Source organism: Trichechus manatus, unplaced genomic scaffold (genome assembly GCF_000243295.1).
Source record: "Trichechus manatus latirostris isolate Lorelei unplaced genomic scaffold, TriManLat1.0 scaffold00211, whole genome shotgun sequence".
NCBI lineage: Eukaryota > Metazoa > Chordata > Mammalia > Sirenia > Trichechidae > Trichechus > Trichechus manatus.
The window spans coordinates 3205836-3222320 of record NW_004444147.1 but is presented as its reverse complement, the minus strand read 5'-3'; the positions used below and the strand labels follow the sequence as shown (position 1 = coordinate 3222320).

The 16485-nt window shown below is 36.9% G+C and overlaps 1 protein-coding gene across 1 annotated transcript in view; it reads right to left on the bottom strand.

The window, feature by feature from the left end:
* Positions 1–16485, bottom strand: part of MDN1 (midasin AAA ATPase 1) — a 178376-nt gene that overhangs the window by 103143 nt on the left and 58748 nt on the right. The window contains exons 14-22 of the mRNA XM_023742487.1: positions 15287–15435; positions 14534–14594; positions 8544–8755; positions 7622–7725; positions 5826–5970; positions 5209–5305; positions 3992–4105; positions 1530–1677; positions 1145–1255 (exon numbers count right to left, since the gene is read on the bottom strand). Of these exons, the coding sequence (XP_023598255.1) occupies positions 1145–1255; positions 1530–1677; positions 3992–4105; positions 5209–5305; positions 5826–5970; positions 7622–7725; positions 8544–8755; positions 14534–14594; positions 15287–15435 (1141 nt within the window). The remainder of the gene's footprint in view (positions 1–1144; positions 1256–1529; positions 1678–3991; positions 4106–5208; positions 5306–5825; positions 5971–7621; positions 7726–8543; positions 8756–14533; positions 14595–15286; positions 15436–16485) is intronic.

The following is a 16485-nucleotide window of genomic DNA, read 5'->3' as shown; positions in this document are numbered from 1 at the left end:
TCCATCACAACCATGAAGAACACACAAAAAAATGAGCAAGTAGGGGAAACTGGTACTGGGATAGTAGGTAAAGCAAACTTGAGTCTTCTTTCAACGTTCTTTACAGTTCATCAGAAGTACTTATTCATGCACTAACTGAATAGTTTTTAAAAAAAGAAAAGGAAAAAAAGGTTGAGCCCAAATAAGTGCAAGTCCCAAAGCCTCTCTCTTCCTAAAGAGGAAGCAATCAACATGGAAACAAGCCAGTTGGTGAACCAGTTCCTCTCAGCCTTTTTCAGTACTATGTATGCTATTCTGTAATTTACTCTGTTAAACTCAAATGGTTGTTGTCTATACTAGCAAAAAAAAAAAAAAAAACCCAAAAAATCAAACTGTCTGCTGTTGAGTCGATTCTAAATCTGATATGGAAATATTAAGGACTTGTAATAAAAAAAAAAAAAAAAAAAGAGGGAAACTGGGTAGATAAATAATGGTGCAATTATAGTGCAACCATCCAATGGAGACTATGTGTCCATTCATTAGAAAGCATCACACAGGAATCTCTGGAATAAAATATTCAAGATACAGTTAGGCTAAGAAGGGATGCTACAGTAAACAATGACCTTAGACCAAAGCTGAGAAGGCAAGGAGGGGCCAGGGAAGCAAGACTAACGGAAACAGAACAAACCAAATGGAAATAATGAGAATGCTGATATATTGTGAAAAATGTAACCAATGTCACTGAACAATATGTACAGAAATTGTTAAATGTTAACCTAATTTCCTGTGTAAACTTTCACCAAAAACAAATTTTTTTTTAAAAAAAGGGATGCTACAGAACATTTCTGAGATGTTCCCATTTATATTAAATATTATAATTTGCCTCAATAAAGGTACATACACACACACATAATTGTAATATCTATGAAAACAAAATATATACATAACATACATAGAAAGGATATAGAGGTTATATCTCTGAAGAACAAGATTATGGGGAACTTTCACTATCTGTAATGATACGTTTCTGTAATGTTTAAATTTTTGCAACTGATTACTTTTATAATTAGGAAAGTTTTGTAAAACACAAACCAGCTGAAAATTTGGTAATCCAGCCTTTCATTTACATGCTAAACAAGCAGTCAAAATTCAAAGGATAACATACCTGCTTCAGCAGACTTTTGACATTGCCAGAGACAATGTGTTGGCAAATGAGCTTCTGAACTAGTGGGTGTGATGCCCTGTCAAGCTGTGTTAAGAAACCCAAACAAAAGCCCTAGAAAAAACACAAATATGCATAACACTAATTACCCTTCCGGAGTAACAGGCCAATTTATTTCAAGAACAAAATTCAACCTTTTGTGTGGTGCTGCTTCCCAGAACAACTTTTAAATGTGAAAAGCAGACAGAAAAAGAACAGGGTAGTTTTGGCATGGGGTGTCCTGGGATAATCTAATTGGAGAGCATGGCAAATCTGGCTGCATCCCCACTGCCTCTCTCCTATAGTGAGCCCAACCAAGTCCCTCTCCAAAGACAGCTTTTACAAAGACCTCATAGAGTGAGCGCTGGATGCTGCTACATGGATTGGAGGCTGCAAATCGCAGGGCCCTGCAGAGAGTTCGAAGGCTGTAGTGAGGTCTGTGGCCGGTCCCATCCATCAGTTTGGTCCCAGCCTCTTTCCGCACAACTGTGTAGAAGCTGCAAAGAAGATGCAATTCAGGCAAGTTCATTAACTAGTAAGGATCCACTATTTTGCTGTTGTTCTCATTTCTCTACGGAAGGTCCAAAGACCATTTTTATAGATCACAAACAGTTAAGCTTACAAACAACTTCCGAGCGCAGGCATCAAAACCTCTCAGGGAACCTTTTTAAATTTATTGTCACATACTCAAAGGTTATCTTTTCAAATAATAAAAACAAGATCTATCAACTCCCTTTGGGAAACTGGAAGTGCGAGGTGCAGTTCCTATAGCAAAAAGGTTCCAACAGAGGGTGGTGAGAAGCTTCTGCCTCTTACGGGAACGAGAATGAGATGTGCGAGGCCCTCAGCGAGAACATACTGAGTTCAAACCCAGAGTCGGCTCTAACTTGGGCGACAAAGTCCTTGAGTAATCTATAATGGTGGTGGACAAACACCACGTCGTTCTGGTAGGCTGTGAATGCGGCTATAATCAGTAATCCCAAAATATTAAAAAGCATGAAGACAAAACCATTTCTATTACCACTGGCACACCTCAGAATTACAGAGGATGACAAGATGGGAGACATTTCAGAATGAAACACGAAGTGCCTCAAATTCAAAACTTCATGATCAAATACCACAAGACCAATTGTAACCAAATATGCATTACAGATAAAATGTGTAAGTTCCTGCCCAAATGGGATTGTGCTTGCTCTCTGCAATCTAGCTACATATCATAAGTGAGAATGCAGAAAGAACCTACATTCCAGAAAGGGGTTTTTATGCATGGAACACGTACTACTTGTACTACCAGCATTTTACAAGAGCCTTTGGTTTATCTCTAGCCCCACTGCTCTATCTCTAGCCTCTTGAATTTTAACTACACATATTTTTACTATTGTCCAAATATTCATGCCTAACAAAAAGTATTCCAATTTAGGACGTGGTGTGGTAAACCATTCCGATGTTGTTGTGTGCTGTTGAGTCAATTTCAACTCATAGCAACCCCATATGACACAGTAGAACTACCCGATAGGGTTGTCTAGACTATAATCTTTATGGGACCAAATCACCAGCTCTTTTCACCTGCAGGGTTAATGGTGGGTTTGAACCACCAACCTTTAGGTTAGCAGCCAAACACTTAACCACTGAGCCACCAGGGCTCCATTCTAAAGCATTTTAAGCAAATGCTTCCTTGACTAAGCTATTTGAAATAGGACTTTCAGACTTCATTTGCTTACCTCACATTGCTTTATATAGTGTTATTTTTCTTCCTTATCACAACCTAAAATAATATTACACCTCTCCTTATTTATTAATTATCTCCACCTCTAGAATTAAAACTCCATGAGGAGAACCAGGATTTTGTCTGTCATTATTAACAGCTAAATCCCTAGCTCCTGGGCATTCAAAAATATTTGTTTAAAAATGAATGAACAAACCTCAAAATAAACCCTAAAACACTAATATGATTCTTTTCAACCCTTTTACATATTGTGTACTTCTTTTTAGAGGACACAGAGGAAGTTAAGTAAGTAACTTCCTCAAGACGACATAATTTGTTTCTGGCAAAGCCAGTACTAGAATTCAGGCTGTCTGACACAAAGGATTGAACCCTTTTCTTATGGCATACAAAAACCAGGGGGAGAGTCAAATTAAAGCACCAAGCCACATGACTACTCTATACATTATTCAGCTACCCATTAAAAAAAAAAAAAACCCTGTTACCGCCGAGTCGATTCCGACTCATCGCAACCCTAAAGGACAGAGTAGAACTGCCCCAAGGAGCAGGTTTCCAAGGAGCACCTGGTAGATTCCAACTGCCAACTTCTGGTTAGCAGCTGCAGCTCTTAACCACTAAGCCACCAGGGTTTCCTTATTCAGCTAAGCATCTATTAATTCCAAACTCGACTGAATCAACAGTATCGACCTTTTTACATCCCACATAGCTAATATACAAATTACAAATAGGAAAAGTAAGATTTCATCAAGACAGATCAAAATACAAGCCATTTACATCTCCTCCAGAAATTCAAACTCTTAGCTATTAACACAGAAGTAATTAGGAGAACATTATCTAATTGTTTACATATTCTCATAGACAGTAGTAATTCACAGTTCCTATGTATGTTTTCTTAGGAAAATTCAAGGAAGTTCATATAAAGTTCCAACTTTAACACAGAAATCCAAATAATATTGCTTCCATCAGTCTTCTCTGGTTAGAACCAATAATAATAATAGTAATAAAAAAAGAAAAACATAACGTCTATATGCAGGAGATACTTCTTTTTTGTTTGAGGAAAAGATATTTGACACACAAAGAGAACTTACTTTATGATTCCTTGCACTGTGCTCTTGTTCACACTCAATCCTTTCAGATAATCCATAATAAGAACGTGTAAGTCTTCTTTACTTTCCAATTCTTCTACATAAAGTTCTGTGAACCTATAAGACAATTACTACATAATAACTATCTTTTAGGAAGTTAATACAGTTATTCTGACAATAGAAAAATAGGGAACAAGTTGTTAGGTAAGCTCATTATAACTGCTTGCAGTATAAAATATAAAAGCCTTTCGACTTGAGACACAGACTGTCCAAAATGAAATAAAAGATAATGTAGATGTTACCAAAAATACTACCTTTATTACTTCTTAACCTTGGAAACTCTATGAGGCAGTTGTACTCTGTCCTATAGGGTCGCTATGAGTTGGAATTGACTCTATGGCACTGGGTTTGGTTTTTGGGTTTTGGTATTACTTCTTATATGCAATAAAGTCTCCTAAATATAGTCCTTACAAGTGAAACAGCTACAAAAATAAGATGTATTTATTTTCATTTTAAGAAAGTGTATGTGTAACAAAATATATGTACAACAAGAAATAAGCTCCCTCACTATCAAAAATAAAATGGTTGGAGGAAAAGAAAACACATACTTTAATGAAGCTTCTAAAATTTCCCTCAGCAGGTTTTATTAGTTTTATGAGGAAGAATCCAATTAACTGTAACACCATTTTAAAACTCAAAATGAAATAAAAGGTTACCAAAAACAATAAATTTAGATATTTATGAACTATGGTTATTTATCTGTTCCCAAATATTACATACATAAAACATCAATAACTAAAAATCGTGTTCATGTCTGTGCTTGGTGATGAAAACTGAGAGAAACTTAAAAGGCCTTTTACAGATCATCAGCATGCTCCAAAGAGGACCATGTTTCTAAAATGCACTTATACTGATATATAAAAAAATTCTAACAGCTACAAAGTAGCAAGCATCAGAAGGAGGAAAGACTTCCAACAATACTCATGAGCCGTTAAGTGTCATACTAACAACCCAAATGAAATTTTCCAGTTTCTGGAGTTTCCCTTACTCCTACCACCCATAGAAAGTAGAGAAATATGACAAATAAAGGAAAATAAGAGTCCTCCACTGGAGGTCAAAAAATTTCAAGCACTCTGTTCAATGTTATGAACTTTGGTTACATTAATTATTTCCAATCTATCAATAAAAAAAGTCTCCAACATCAGGCCACATCCCCTCACCTGTTTCTTATTCCTGGTGGGAGATTTCTTTTGCCCACATCAGTTGCTGGATTCATGCAAGCAAATAAGCGGAAGTCAGGATGACGAACCAATGGCTCTGTTAGCAGAAAATTATAAATTTTCAACAGCTAATAAAAATCAAGTGATCAGCCCCAGGTTCCCAGGGGAATTCTAACTCCACAGAACCCCAGGCCCAGCAACTCTGCCTCACATTGGTGCTGGCTGCTCAAATCATCCTTGCCTTTTCTAAAATGCCACTGAAATCACTATCTAGACCTAAGTACACAACATAATTAAGTGCTGCCATTCCCATCTTTTTTGTGTGGTTGTTCACTGTTATTTATCTTTTACCACCGATTTACCTGTGAATATTTTATCACTGTACGTGCATGTCTAGTACCCACAACCCATATGCCTTGACAAATTATGTCTTATTCATCCTGTATTCCCCAAATCACCTAACAACAGTATAATGCACTCTGCAGAAGAATAGATAGCTAAAGAATGAACAAATCCCACTGGGAAGCTCCTATAATCCACCTAACCAAAAGAATCTCACTCTAAACTGGCCAAAAGGCTTGGCGCCAAGTCCAACACCCAAGGGTACCTAGTGCTACCTGTGTCTCCTCGATCCAGCAACACCAGGGAGCCAGAGGAACCTTCAAGTAAACCACTCAGGCATTCTAATGTTTCTGGAGCAGCCAGATTAATCTCATCCAACAAGATCCACTCTCCTTTCTTTACAGCCTGAGCTAACGTGCCCTAGAAGAAGATAAAGTAAAATGTTAAGAATCCATTTCAAATAATGGTACGCTCACCAAGAGCAGTGACATGAGCAAGGTTAGAAATAGCAACAGCAAACCTCTCCCACTTGACAAGCCTAGTTCTAACTGCCCAATGGCTGCCATCAGGTCTGCAGGATAAGGCCTAGTTAACTTCTTAAATGCCCAAAAAGGCCAAAAGGCCCAAAGGAGTATCTTTAAGCCTAAGATGCAATAAACTAGATCTTCTCATTATATAGATGGTTCGGTAAATGACAATCTACAATGTATTCAGGTGTGAGCTAAATGGGTTAAATATTAAAGGTACTCAAAATAAACACAAGGTCAGGTTATGAGTATACCAGGATCAGATAAATGTCTAAATCACCAAAATGTTTAGTGGTTGTATTACACAGCCTTTCACAGTTGCTGAAGAAGATACAAATTCATATTTCTGCAGCTCTAGCCTGAAGAGAGATTTTCTCTCTTCAAGGTCTACTTCTAAGAGCATTGAAAAATAAATCTTATAATCCACTCAAATGACACAATATCAAAAATGGAATCATTTTACTGGTATTAAACTGATTTATACTTTTGTTTTCATACTGATCCTAACAAAGTATCTTCTACAACTTTATTTTTAAAAATAAAATGAACAAATTCAGTTATTCCAGTGTATTACTAGAGTACTTGACATTTTAGTTGATTCTTTTAGAAAAAGTCATATTAAGATTAAGCACTGATCACCAAATTTCTCATACAACTGAGTGAGGCTTCTCTCTCTCTTACCAAATCACCACCCCAAATTAGGCACCTACCTTCTTTTGGGACATACGGGGTGGTCTAAAGAGTGTCAGGGAAACAATTAAAAAGAAAAAAAAAAGCCCAAGTCACAAACATTTAATCAAGCTCATCCTTCCTACACTTCCTATCAAAAGATAGCAAACAGAACTGTTCATGCCCGGGGAATAAAAAATAGGGCACTAACCTTAAACGAAAAATAACCCCTGAAGTCTTCTTAAAATAAAAAATAATTTAGCTTAACTAGTTAAAAAAAAAATACCTGCCTTGAGCATTGTGCTCTTTTAAGAACTATCTATACGGGACCAAACTGATAACAGCAACTCAAAAGATTAGATAGGAACCTTAGAGGACAGTGAGTTTATGTTAACGGGGGAGGAACAACTCAGAAAAGGAAGGTGAGAATGGTTGCACAACGTGAAGAATGTAATCAGTGTCACTAAATGGTAAACGTAGAAACTGTTGAATTGCTGTATGTTTTGCTGTGCATATTCTCAACAACAAAATAAATAAAATTTAAGTTAAAAAAGGGGCACTAAAGTGAATGATTCTTTCTGTCTCAAACACACACACACACACACACAAGAGGCTATGAAACAATATAGGGTTCACTATCTTCAACTACATCTTTTAAAAAAATAAGAATGGTACTCATGAAGATCTTATAATTTCCATAAAGAGTATTTTTCAAAATCTTCCTCCTAAAATATTATTTCATTAGTGTTTATTAAATCCTAAACAGAAAGTACTAAAATATCAACATGAAGAGAACACAAAATAGCAGCCTGCCTAAAACCTGCATTTTGCATTATATCAACATTTCCTCAACCTAAATAACTAAAACAAAATACCTCTACAAAGGCAAACAATAGGGCATTTTCAGTCATCTTCATCTGTTGTTGGGCTTGGCTGAGTCTAAGGCCAAATGCTTCCCACTTCTCTTTTAGGAGTAATCCTAGAAAATAACGACAAGAATTTAACAGACATTTTGAGTAGCATATACAGCTTTTCAACAATAACCAGTTGTTGTGGAGTCAACTCTGACTCATGGTGACCCCATGTGTGTCAGAGAAGTATGCTCCACACGGTTTTGCAATGGTTGATTTTTTGGAAGTAGATTGTCAGGTGTTTTTCTGAGATGCCTCTGGGTAGACTCGAACTTCTAATCTTTTGATTAGCAACTGAGTGCATTAACCATTTGCACCACCCAGGGACTCACTACAAATTTTAAACACATATGAAACATACCACTAGAGAAACTCACAAAAAAGTTAAGCATCTTAGACAGAAGTGTTAAAAGAATAAGCCTAAGAATTTATATAATGCCAGCTACGTGCCAGCACTATACTAATCAACTCATTTATCCTTCACACTGATCCTCTGAAGTAAGTACTCTTATTCCCATCTTATACATGAAGAAGCACAGAGAATTTAAGCAAGCTGCCAAGAGCCCTTGGCTATGGAACACAGCCCTCTGGAAATCAGCCCTTTTGCTGAGAAAATGTGACCTACTGATCTCTACGTGGTACTTGTACATCAGTATTACCAATGACTAACCACCACGCAGTACTTGTATGTCAGCATTACCAGATATGTTTCTGTGAGGATCATACCTAGAATCCTGAGAGCAGCAACACTTCAACACGAGTCACCTTTGCCCTAAGTCCTATGAAGCTTTGACTTGTATTGCTTTATTCTTCCCTCTAAACTCTTGTAATTCTGCTGAGCCCCAGCCTCATAGCCTCCTACCAGCAGCCTGGGTCACATCCTTACCAGTTTCACTCTCCTTTCCGTCCTTGTTGACAGCTGATTTGTGAACATGTTGCATTAGTCTCAGGAGATCGTGCCACCGTTTCTGCCTGTAACAGGTCTGAATGTGCCCCAAGAATGTAAAGTTCTGCTTCTTGGAAAACGTCTGGGCAAAGAGTTCCTCAAATCCCTCCCGTAAGGGTAGCCAAATAAGCTTATGGTCCACCGGCTTGTAACTGAAACAAAAGGTAAATGTAACTCACAAAGAGCTGAAGCTAACAGAAATTAGAGAGCACGGCTCAAAAAACAGGATTAGGCTTAGAATTTCATTTAACCAAAATATGAAATATTACTCCAAATAATAATAATAATAATCTCTGTTAAAGTTTTAAATTAAAATCCATTTCTCCCATCCAACTGTTTGAAGGGCCTATAATAAAGGTAAAGACTATTATTAGATTACAGAGCTATGAAAAAAATTTCAAATTCCTAGTTGGCAGTAAAAGGCATGTCATTTATTTTATTAACATGTTTAAATAAACATTATGTTGTAAGACTGAATGACAAACCATATTTTATTAAAATTGACCAAAAAGATTTCAGGACATTTCAGAAGAAAAATACACTTGAAACTAATTTACTTAAGTAATATGAACTCAGCCCATGCATTCTCAATGGGGGTGATATCGCTCCGAAGGGGACAAAATTACTTTGGGGGTGTGGGAGAAGGACAAAAAAATCTTAGACATTGCAATGGTCTGTGGCCCCCCAAAGCCACTCTTTACTTCTTAGCATTTAATTTCTGTTTTACTCCTTAGCATTTAATTTCTCTTAATACAGACTTAGGAAGTTAGTAATTTAAATTTAATTTTCCTGGGAAAGTTGAATGGGGTAGGGATAATTTAAAAAATGGCCAAAAAACGCTACTCATTCCTTACTTCTTTTACCATCATTTAAAATGTATTACTTGGACACTGGAAAATCTTAAGTTTACAATTTTCTGTGGCCTGAAACATTAAATACATAATCCAAGTAGATAATGATGTAAATTCTATTTGCAAGAAAAATAATTTTAGTTGGGAACTGCAATGATACCAAAACATGTTTCAGAAAAATCAAGAACAATTATAGAACTAACAGATTACTATTTACCATTGGTCTGTGTAGCAAGGACAGTGCAATGGGTAAAAAGCCAATGTCCTAATACTGAGCACTTTTATGGAAGAGTCTGCTTCCAGAGAGAAAATGGCAAGCATGAGAACTTCAAACTCATTTTCACTTACCCATATAGGCACTAATGACATTAATGGAGGCAATTCCTTATTCCACTTATTCAACAAATGTTTATTGAGAACTTACTATGTGTTAGGCACTGAGTAAACAAGACCTACAAGATCCTGCCACCATGTAGCTTACAATCTTCAGAAAGGGGAAGACGATAAAGAAATAAATCTACTATCAAATATCAGTTAAATGTAGCCTGTGTAATTACGTATTGGCCATTTGGATATAGCCAAGAGGTTTTGTTGAAGAGGGGACGTTGGAAGGAGACCTAAATGAAGCAAGGAAGTAAGCTAAGGAGATATCTGTGGGTGGCAGGAGGCACCACACAGAGGAAACAGAAACATCAAGGTGCAACATGCAAGAGAGTGTAGCTGATGATCAGTAGCACAGGTGAGGGAAAGTGATTATGTCAGAGAAGTGCCAGTGGCCAGATTAAGAAGGGTCTTACAGGTCAAAATAAAGCCTTTGAATTTTAGTCTACATGGATTGAGAAGTCAGTGGAGGGTTTTGAGGAAGAGAGTGATGTAATCTGATTATACTTCTAAAATATCATTTCAACTATTAGATGGAAAAGAGACTGTAGGGAGGTCAGGAGTAGAATTAAAAAGAGGCCAATGCACTGATCCAGGTAAGAGATGATGAATTAGAATGCCAACGGTAGAAGCGGCGAGAAATTAAATACACGTTATTTTAAATAAAAGCGCTAGTCTTAAAAATAACGACAAAAATGGGATCCAAAGCTAACTAAGGGAGCAGAGTAATGGTTAAGAACACAGATAATCAAGCCAGACTGTCTGGGTTCAAATCACAGATGTACAATTACCTTGAACAAACTATTTGAGCCCTCTGATAGATGACTCTTATGTAAAATGGGGATAATTACAGTATATACCTCATGGTTGTTAAAGCCAAGTGAGTTAACATATATAAAGCACTCAAAATAGTGCATGGCACATAAATGAGTGCCATATAAGAGTTAGCTGTTACAATTATTACTATTATTGACTCAGTCTATTGAATTTGTGAAAGAAGTGGCTTAATATTTCCAATTAGACTGAGTTCCATAAATGAAAAGTTCACTCACTTAAAGTTGAGCATAGTGGCTGAAACACTGTTAAATCAGAAAGTTTGAATTAATGGAAAAATGAGTAAACATATATACATTTCAGAAAAAAAGCAAAAAAAAAAAAAAAAACCCAGAAAATCAACTACAACACACACACTCAAGGGGGACCAACTTGACACTCAAAATGGAGAAATGGCTGAACAAACTATGAACCATTAAAGAGCAGGGTTTTCAAAGTATCTTCTACAGAAAAGATACGTCAGGAGTTACCTAAAGGCCAAGAAGGAGGTCTAGAAAATCTGGCTCCAAGGGCTAGTAACTTAGCTGGGACTGCACATAGAAGTTCATTTGAAAATGGCCAAAATGAAAAAAAAAGATTCTCCAAAATTATAACATAATAAACACAGAAGTGTTTTGTCCGTGTATTGTGTTACAGAAAATAAAGTATAAAAGAGACATAAAACAGTATATGCCACGTAACTATTGAAGAAAAAAAAAAAAGCTATTCCTTTCGTGGTCAGGGTTCCTGGTTCTGAGATTGTGCTCATCTTCTGCCCTCTTCTGGGTAGCTTCTTTTATGAATGGTTCTGTGGGTGATGATAAGGAGGAGGCAGGTCGGCTGCTTTTTGTTTGCTGGTTTGTTTTATTTTGTTCTATTTCTATGAGATCTTCTATTTCCCTCTCTTTTTTCTTTCTCTTCATTGCCAACTTCTTCAAGGGTTACCACCCCTTATCTATATTTGTTTCTCCCTCAGGGGCTGCCTCTTCCCTGTGGTCAGTGATGTGAACCTATGCTGTATCTACCACTTAGTGCTGGACTTTCTCTTTCTGGGGATGATTGTATCTGCTTCATCCAAGTCCTCTGTGCCCTCTAATGTTTTTCATGGAGTCTCTTAAGCCTCCCCCATCTCTAACTCTCTGCTGGAATTTAAGTTCCCTACTCACAGGTAATATGAAGGTCTATATGCTGTCTACAAAAAATCTACTTTAAATATAACAACAAAAATAAGTTAAAAATTAAATGAAGGAAAAATATATATCATGATAACACTAATAAAAAACAAGGAGGTATATATATATACTAACAAAAATCATAAGGCAATCTGCAGTAATGTAAATAGTTTGAGTCTAATGACCTTTAAGGCCTTACTTTTAGAAAGTTTCTTTATCCTTAATAATACTTCTTAAAAAAATCAATCTAAAGGATCCAGACTTGCAAACCAGACTAATCAAGTCTATAAATCTCATTTATAATATTTAATATATGTAAATATATTTGGAGCCTTGGGGGCCCAGTGGTTAAGCATTTGCCTGCCAACCAAAAGGTCGGCATTACAAAACCACCAGCTGCTCCTTGCAAACCCTATGGGGCAGTTCTACTCTGTCCTAAAGGGTCACTGTGAGTCAGAATCAACGACGGCAACTTATGTTAAAATATACTTAACATATGTTATACAACATAATAAAACTATTATGGAACTATAACTAAGATGGAACTAACCACCCATCCCCAGAATAGGACTATTGCTCCTTCCCTATCCTATCTCCTCACCTATTCCTAAATTTGGTTTTCCATTTCCTTGCCTTCTTTGTCTTTTAACTATTTCTGGTCTTCCCATCTTATACATGAGGATTATTAAGCAAGGGAGTCACCCAAATATCTAAAATGTAATGTACATTAAAAGATTTGATTTACATCATTTTCTACTAACACCAGAGTTTAGAAAAGAGGTATACATACTTCCAACTATACAAAATTTGAAGAGTAGAAAAGTTTCCTCTTGAGAGTTGATGTTAACCTCTATCTTAGTTATCTAGTGCTGCTGTAACAGAAATACCACAAATGGATGGCTTTAACAAAGAGAAATTTATTTCCTCACAGTAAAGTAGGCTAAAAGTCCAAACTCAGGGTGTTAACTCCAGGGGAAAGCTTTTCCTCTCTTTCGGCTCTGGAGGAAGGTCCTTGTCCTCAATCTTCCCCTGGTCGAGAAGCTACTCAGGAGCAGGGACCCTGGGTCCAAAGGACACGCTCTGCTCCCGGTGCTGCTTTCTTGGTGGTATGAGGTCCCCCTGTCTCTCTGCTTGCTTCTCTCTTTTATATCTCAAGAGATTGCCTCAAAAGACAATCCATTCTTGCAGACTGAGTCTTGCCTCATCAACACAACTGCCGCCCATCCTCCCTCATTAACATCACAGAGGCAGGATTTACAGCATACAGGAAAATCATGGCCCAGCCAAATTGATATACACATTTCTGGGGGGGTATAATTCAATCGATGACACCTCTTAACAAGGAAAAATGGATATATTCTACTCACCAAGTTGACACCACAATAAAATTTCAGTCAACAGATAATCTGATTCCAACATTTTTATAACGTCAATTGTGTTGGGGCACAGGTGGGCTCCTGTGTACTCACTACATTTAAAACTACATGCAATGGTTGATGTTATAATACTACAAATTCTTAGAAGACAGAGACCTTGTTCATGTTCAATTAGTGCAAGATTAATGCCATCTATGTTTTGAATACTAAACAGTAGAACAGTATTGAAGACACATGTAGGTACAAAATAGAGAAAAATACACAGTAGTATAGACATGCCTGATTGAAACTACATGCCCCATATATTAATAAAAACATACTGCCAAGTACTTCAATCAGGGAATAAGGAGACTGAGTGGCAATTAACTAAACAGAAGTAAAACTGAAACAAGGTAGAAAGACCACTCAGGAAAAATAAAGTGAAAGTAGAATTAGAGTAAGAAAGATAAGCCCCAGCTAATAGATTGTAAGACAGAAGATGAATTTAAAAGCTTTAATTAGAACATAAGTTAAAGACATGTGTGAGCAGAACAGAAGTAATGTGTTAGGAGGGCAAAAAGAGGAAAGGCACCAAAAAGAAGCAGGATTACAAGTAACACTCTAGCCAGAGTAGGCAGGAATATGATATAAGGAAGGAGTGACAATGAAAATACTGCTACAGCATAATGTGCCCTCAGATAAATGAAGAGCTTTCTGGCAGATTCCATTAAAGAGCAAAAAGGACAGTAAACGCTATTATTTTATGTCTTTAAAGGATTTTTTTAAGCAACAACTAAGAGTTAATGGGACAGATCCCAATATAGCTCAGTATAAGATATGCCTATAGCATCCTTCATTTCTACAACCTTCAACACAAGCTAAAATTGTTCATGAAAATAACATATTCAAAAACACCAACAGGTAAGTAGGGCATTTTAATGACCACAGTGGAGTCCCATGAACAACATTTAACCAAGAAGAAAGCTGACATTCTACTTAGTTTCAGAGATTACTGAACTATAGGAGTCTAGACTGAGGGCAGTGTGACTCTGGAACTTAGATCAATTGTACTGTATTCACACATACAAGTTGATTATACACTTGTCTGGTGTTGCTCTCCCCAACCCAGAGTATGATCTTTGAGAGCAAGGACCTCAAATGTTTTTTAAAATGAAGAGGAATATCTATATGCCCAGGAGCAACTCAATTCTAATAAAAACTCTTGCTGGGGTGGGGAATTGGTGCTACGCTATGAACATTTTTTCCAAGGCATGTTTTCAGCTTTATAAGAAAATGTTTCTTACATCAAGCAATGAACACAAAGTAAAAAACAAGAAAAAATATTAAACCTCACTTACCCTCCAAGCAAGTCTGCAGTGTCACTTTGTTGATTCATATTGACAACCCTCAAACGGTGGCCTTTAAAAAAGAAAGGAGCAAAAGGTAACTCCAAAAATTTAAAGACTGGTAATGTCCAGTGTGGTAACGATGTGGGAACATGGGTACAGGGTAAATTTTAACAAACTTTAAAGTGTGCATTTTCTTTGATCCCCCCCATTTTACTTTCAAGAGTCTTAACCATTCAAAATTTTCACATAACCCTGAGAGATATGTACAAGAGATTCACTGTGGTATTATTATGCTAGCTCAGATAACCGAAAACAACAAAAAATGTCCTTCAATAAGTCAATGCCTATAAATTAGGACTAAATAAAATTATAATATATAAATTATATTTATAATTTATTACTATATTCTTCAGTCATTAAATATTATCTGTAATATTATTCAGTCATTAAAAATAATGAGACAGTTGTTTTAAAAGTTGCTTAATTTGCTTAACCAAGTGCAATACGTAGAGTATGATTCCATTTCTGTTTCAAAACAAAACAAAATCTATATTGTATATGTATTTGTGGTACATAGATTAGAACTGAAAAAGATAATACCAATCTGTTAATAGTGGTTTATCTCTGAAGAAAAAGATTATATGTACAGTGATGGAACTTTTTAAACACCAGTGTTCTTCGATATTTTTTTTTTTTTAAAAAAAGGTAGCCAGCGTACAAAGTTGACCGTCTGGGGCAGAGGCGTCGCCCTCGATGGCTCACCTGTAACGTGAGCCAAGTACTGGACAGTAGAGGTTTTGCCGGTTCCGGTCTCTCCCACTAGCAACACAGGCTCCCCTCTGCTGACACACACGGCGAGCTGCTCAATAAGAACAGAGGACGGCCGCGTGGCCGCAAAAGTGAGCTTCTCCCTAGGAAGGATAAAAAGCAGTTAGAAACCAGCTTCCAAGCTTCTGCTGTGGGGAACCAGATTTTCCAGATTCAACAAACGAGAATGTGAAGACACCTCAGAGTGACTGTCTTCTTGCCCTAAAGACGTCCTTACATCATACGAATTACAGAATTCATTCATCCTGCAAACACTGAGTATTTGTGCACCTGGTACTATACTAGGCTCTTATAACACCAACAACATATTAGCTGTACTAGCTAGCCCATCTTAGGAAAATTTCTTAACCTCTCTAAACTTAAAGATTCCTCACCTATGAAACATGGGTAATAATAGTACCTAGTTCATATGATTACTATAATCACTACATGAAAAAAACATGCAAAGCACTTAGTACAATATCTAGCCAAATAAACCCATTGCCATCAAGTCGATTCCAAATCATAGTGACCCTACAAAACAAGGTAGAACTGCCCCATAGGGTTTCCAAGGAGCAGCTGGTAGATTCAAACAGCCAACCTTTTTTGGTTAGCAGCCAAATTCTTAACCACTGCGAAACCAGGGCTCCATCTAGCCATATAGTAAGTATTTAATAAATGTCACCTAGATCTCAGAATCTCATATAATCCCTGCCTTCAAAGAATTTACAGACTAATGTTAGACCAGAGCCTGACTTCCAACAGAGACTTACTTAATTAAATACGCTAGAGTGAGTAAAATTAAAGATTCATCTTTGCTAGTCCCACGTCACAAACGACCATCACATACATCACAGCACATACAGTCATCCCTCGTTATCTGAGGGGGACTGGTTCTAGGACCCCCATGGATACCAAAATCCACAGATGCTCAACTCCCTTATATAAAATGACGTAATATTTGCATATAACCTACACACACCCTCCTATATACTTTAAATCATCTCCAGATTACTTATAATACCAATACAATGCAAATGATATGTAAATAGTTGTTATACTGTATTGTTTAGGGAATAATGACAAGAAGCGAGGCAAACAACACTCAAACAATGAGTGCTGGAGGGAGACTGAGGATCTGTGAAATGGCGGGA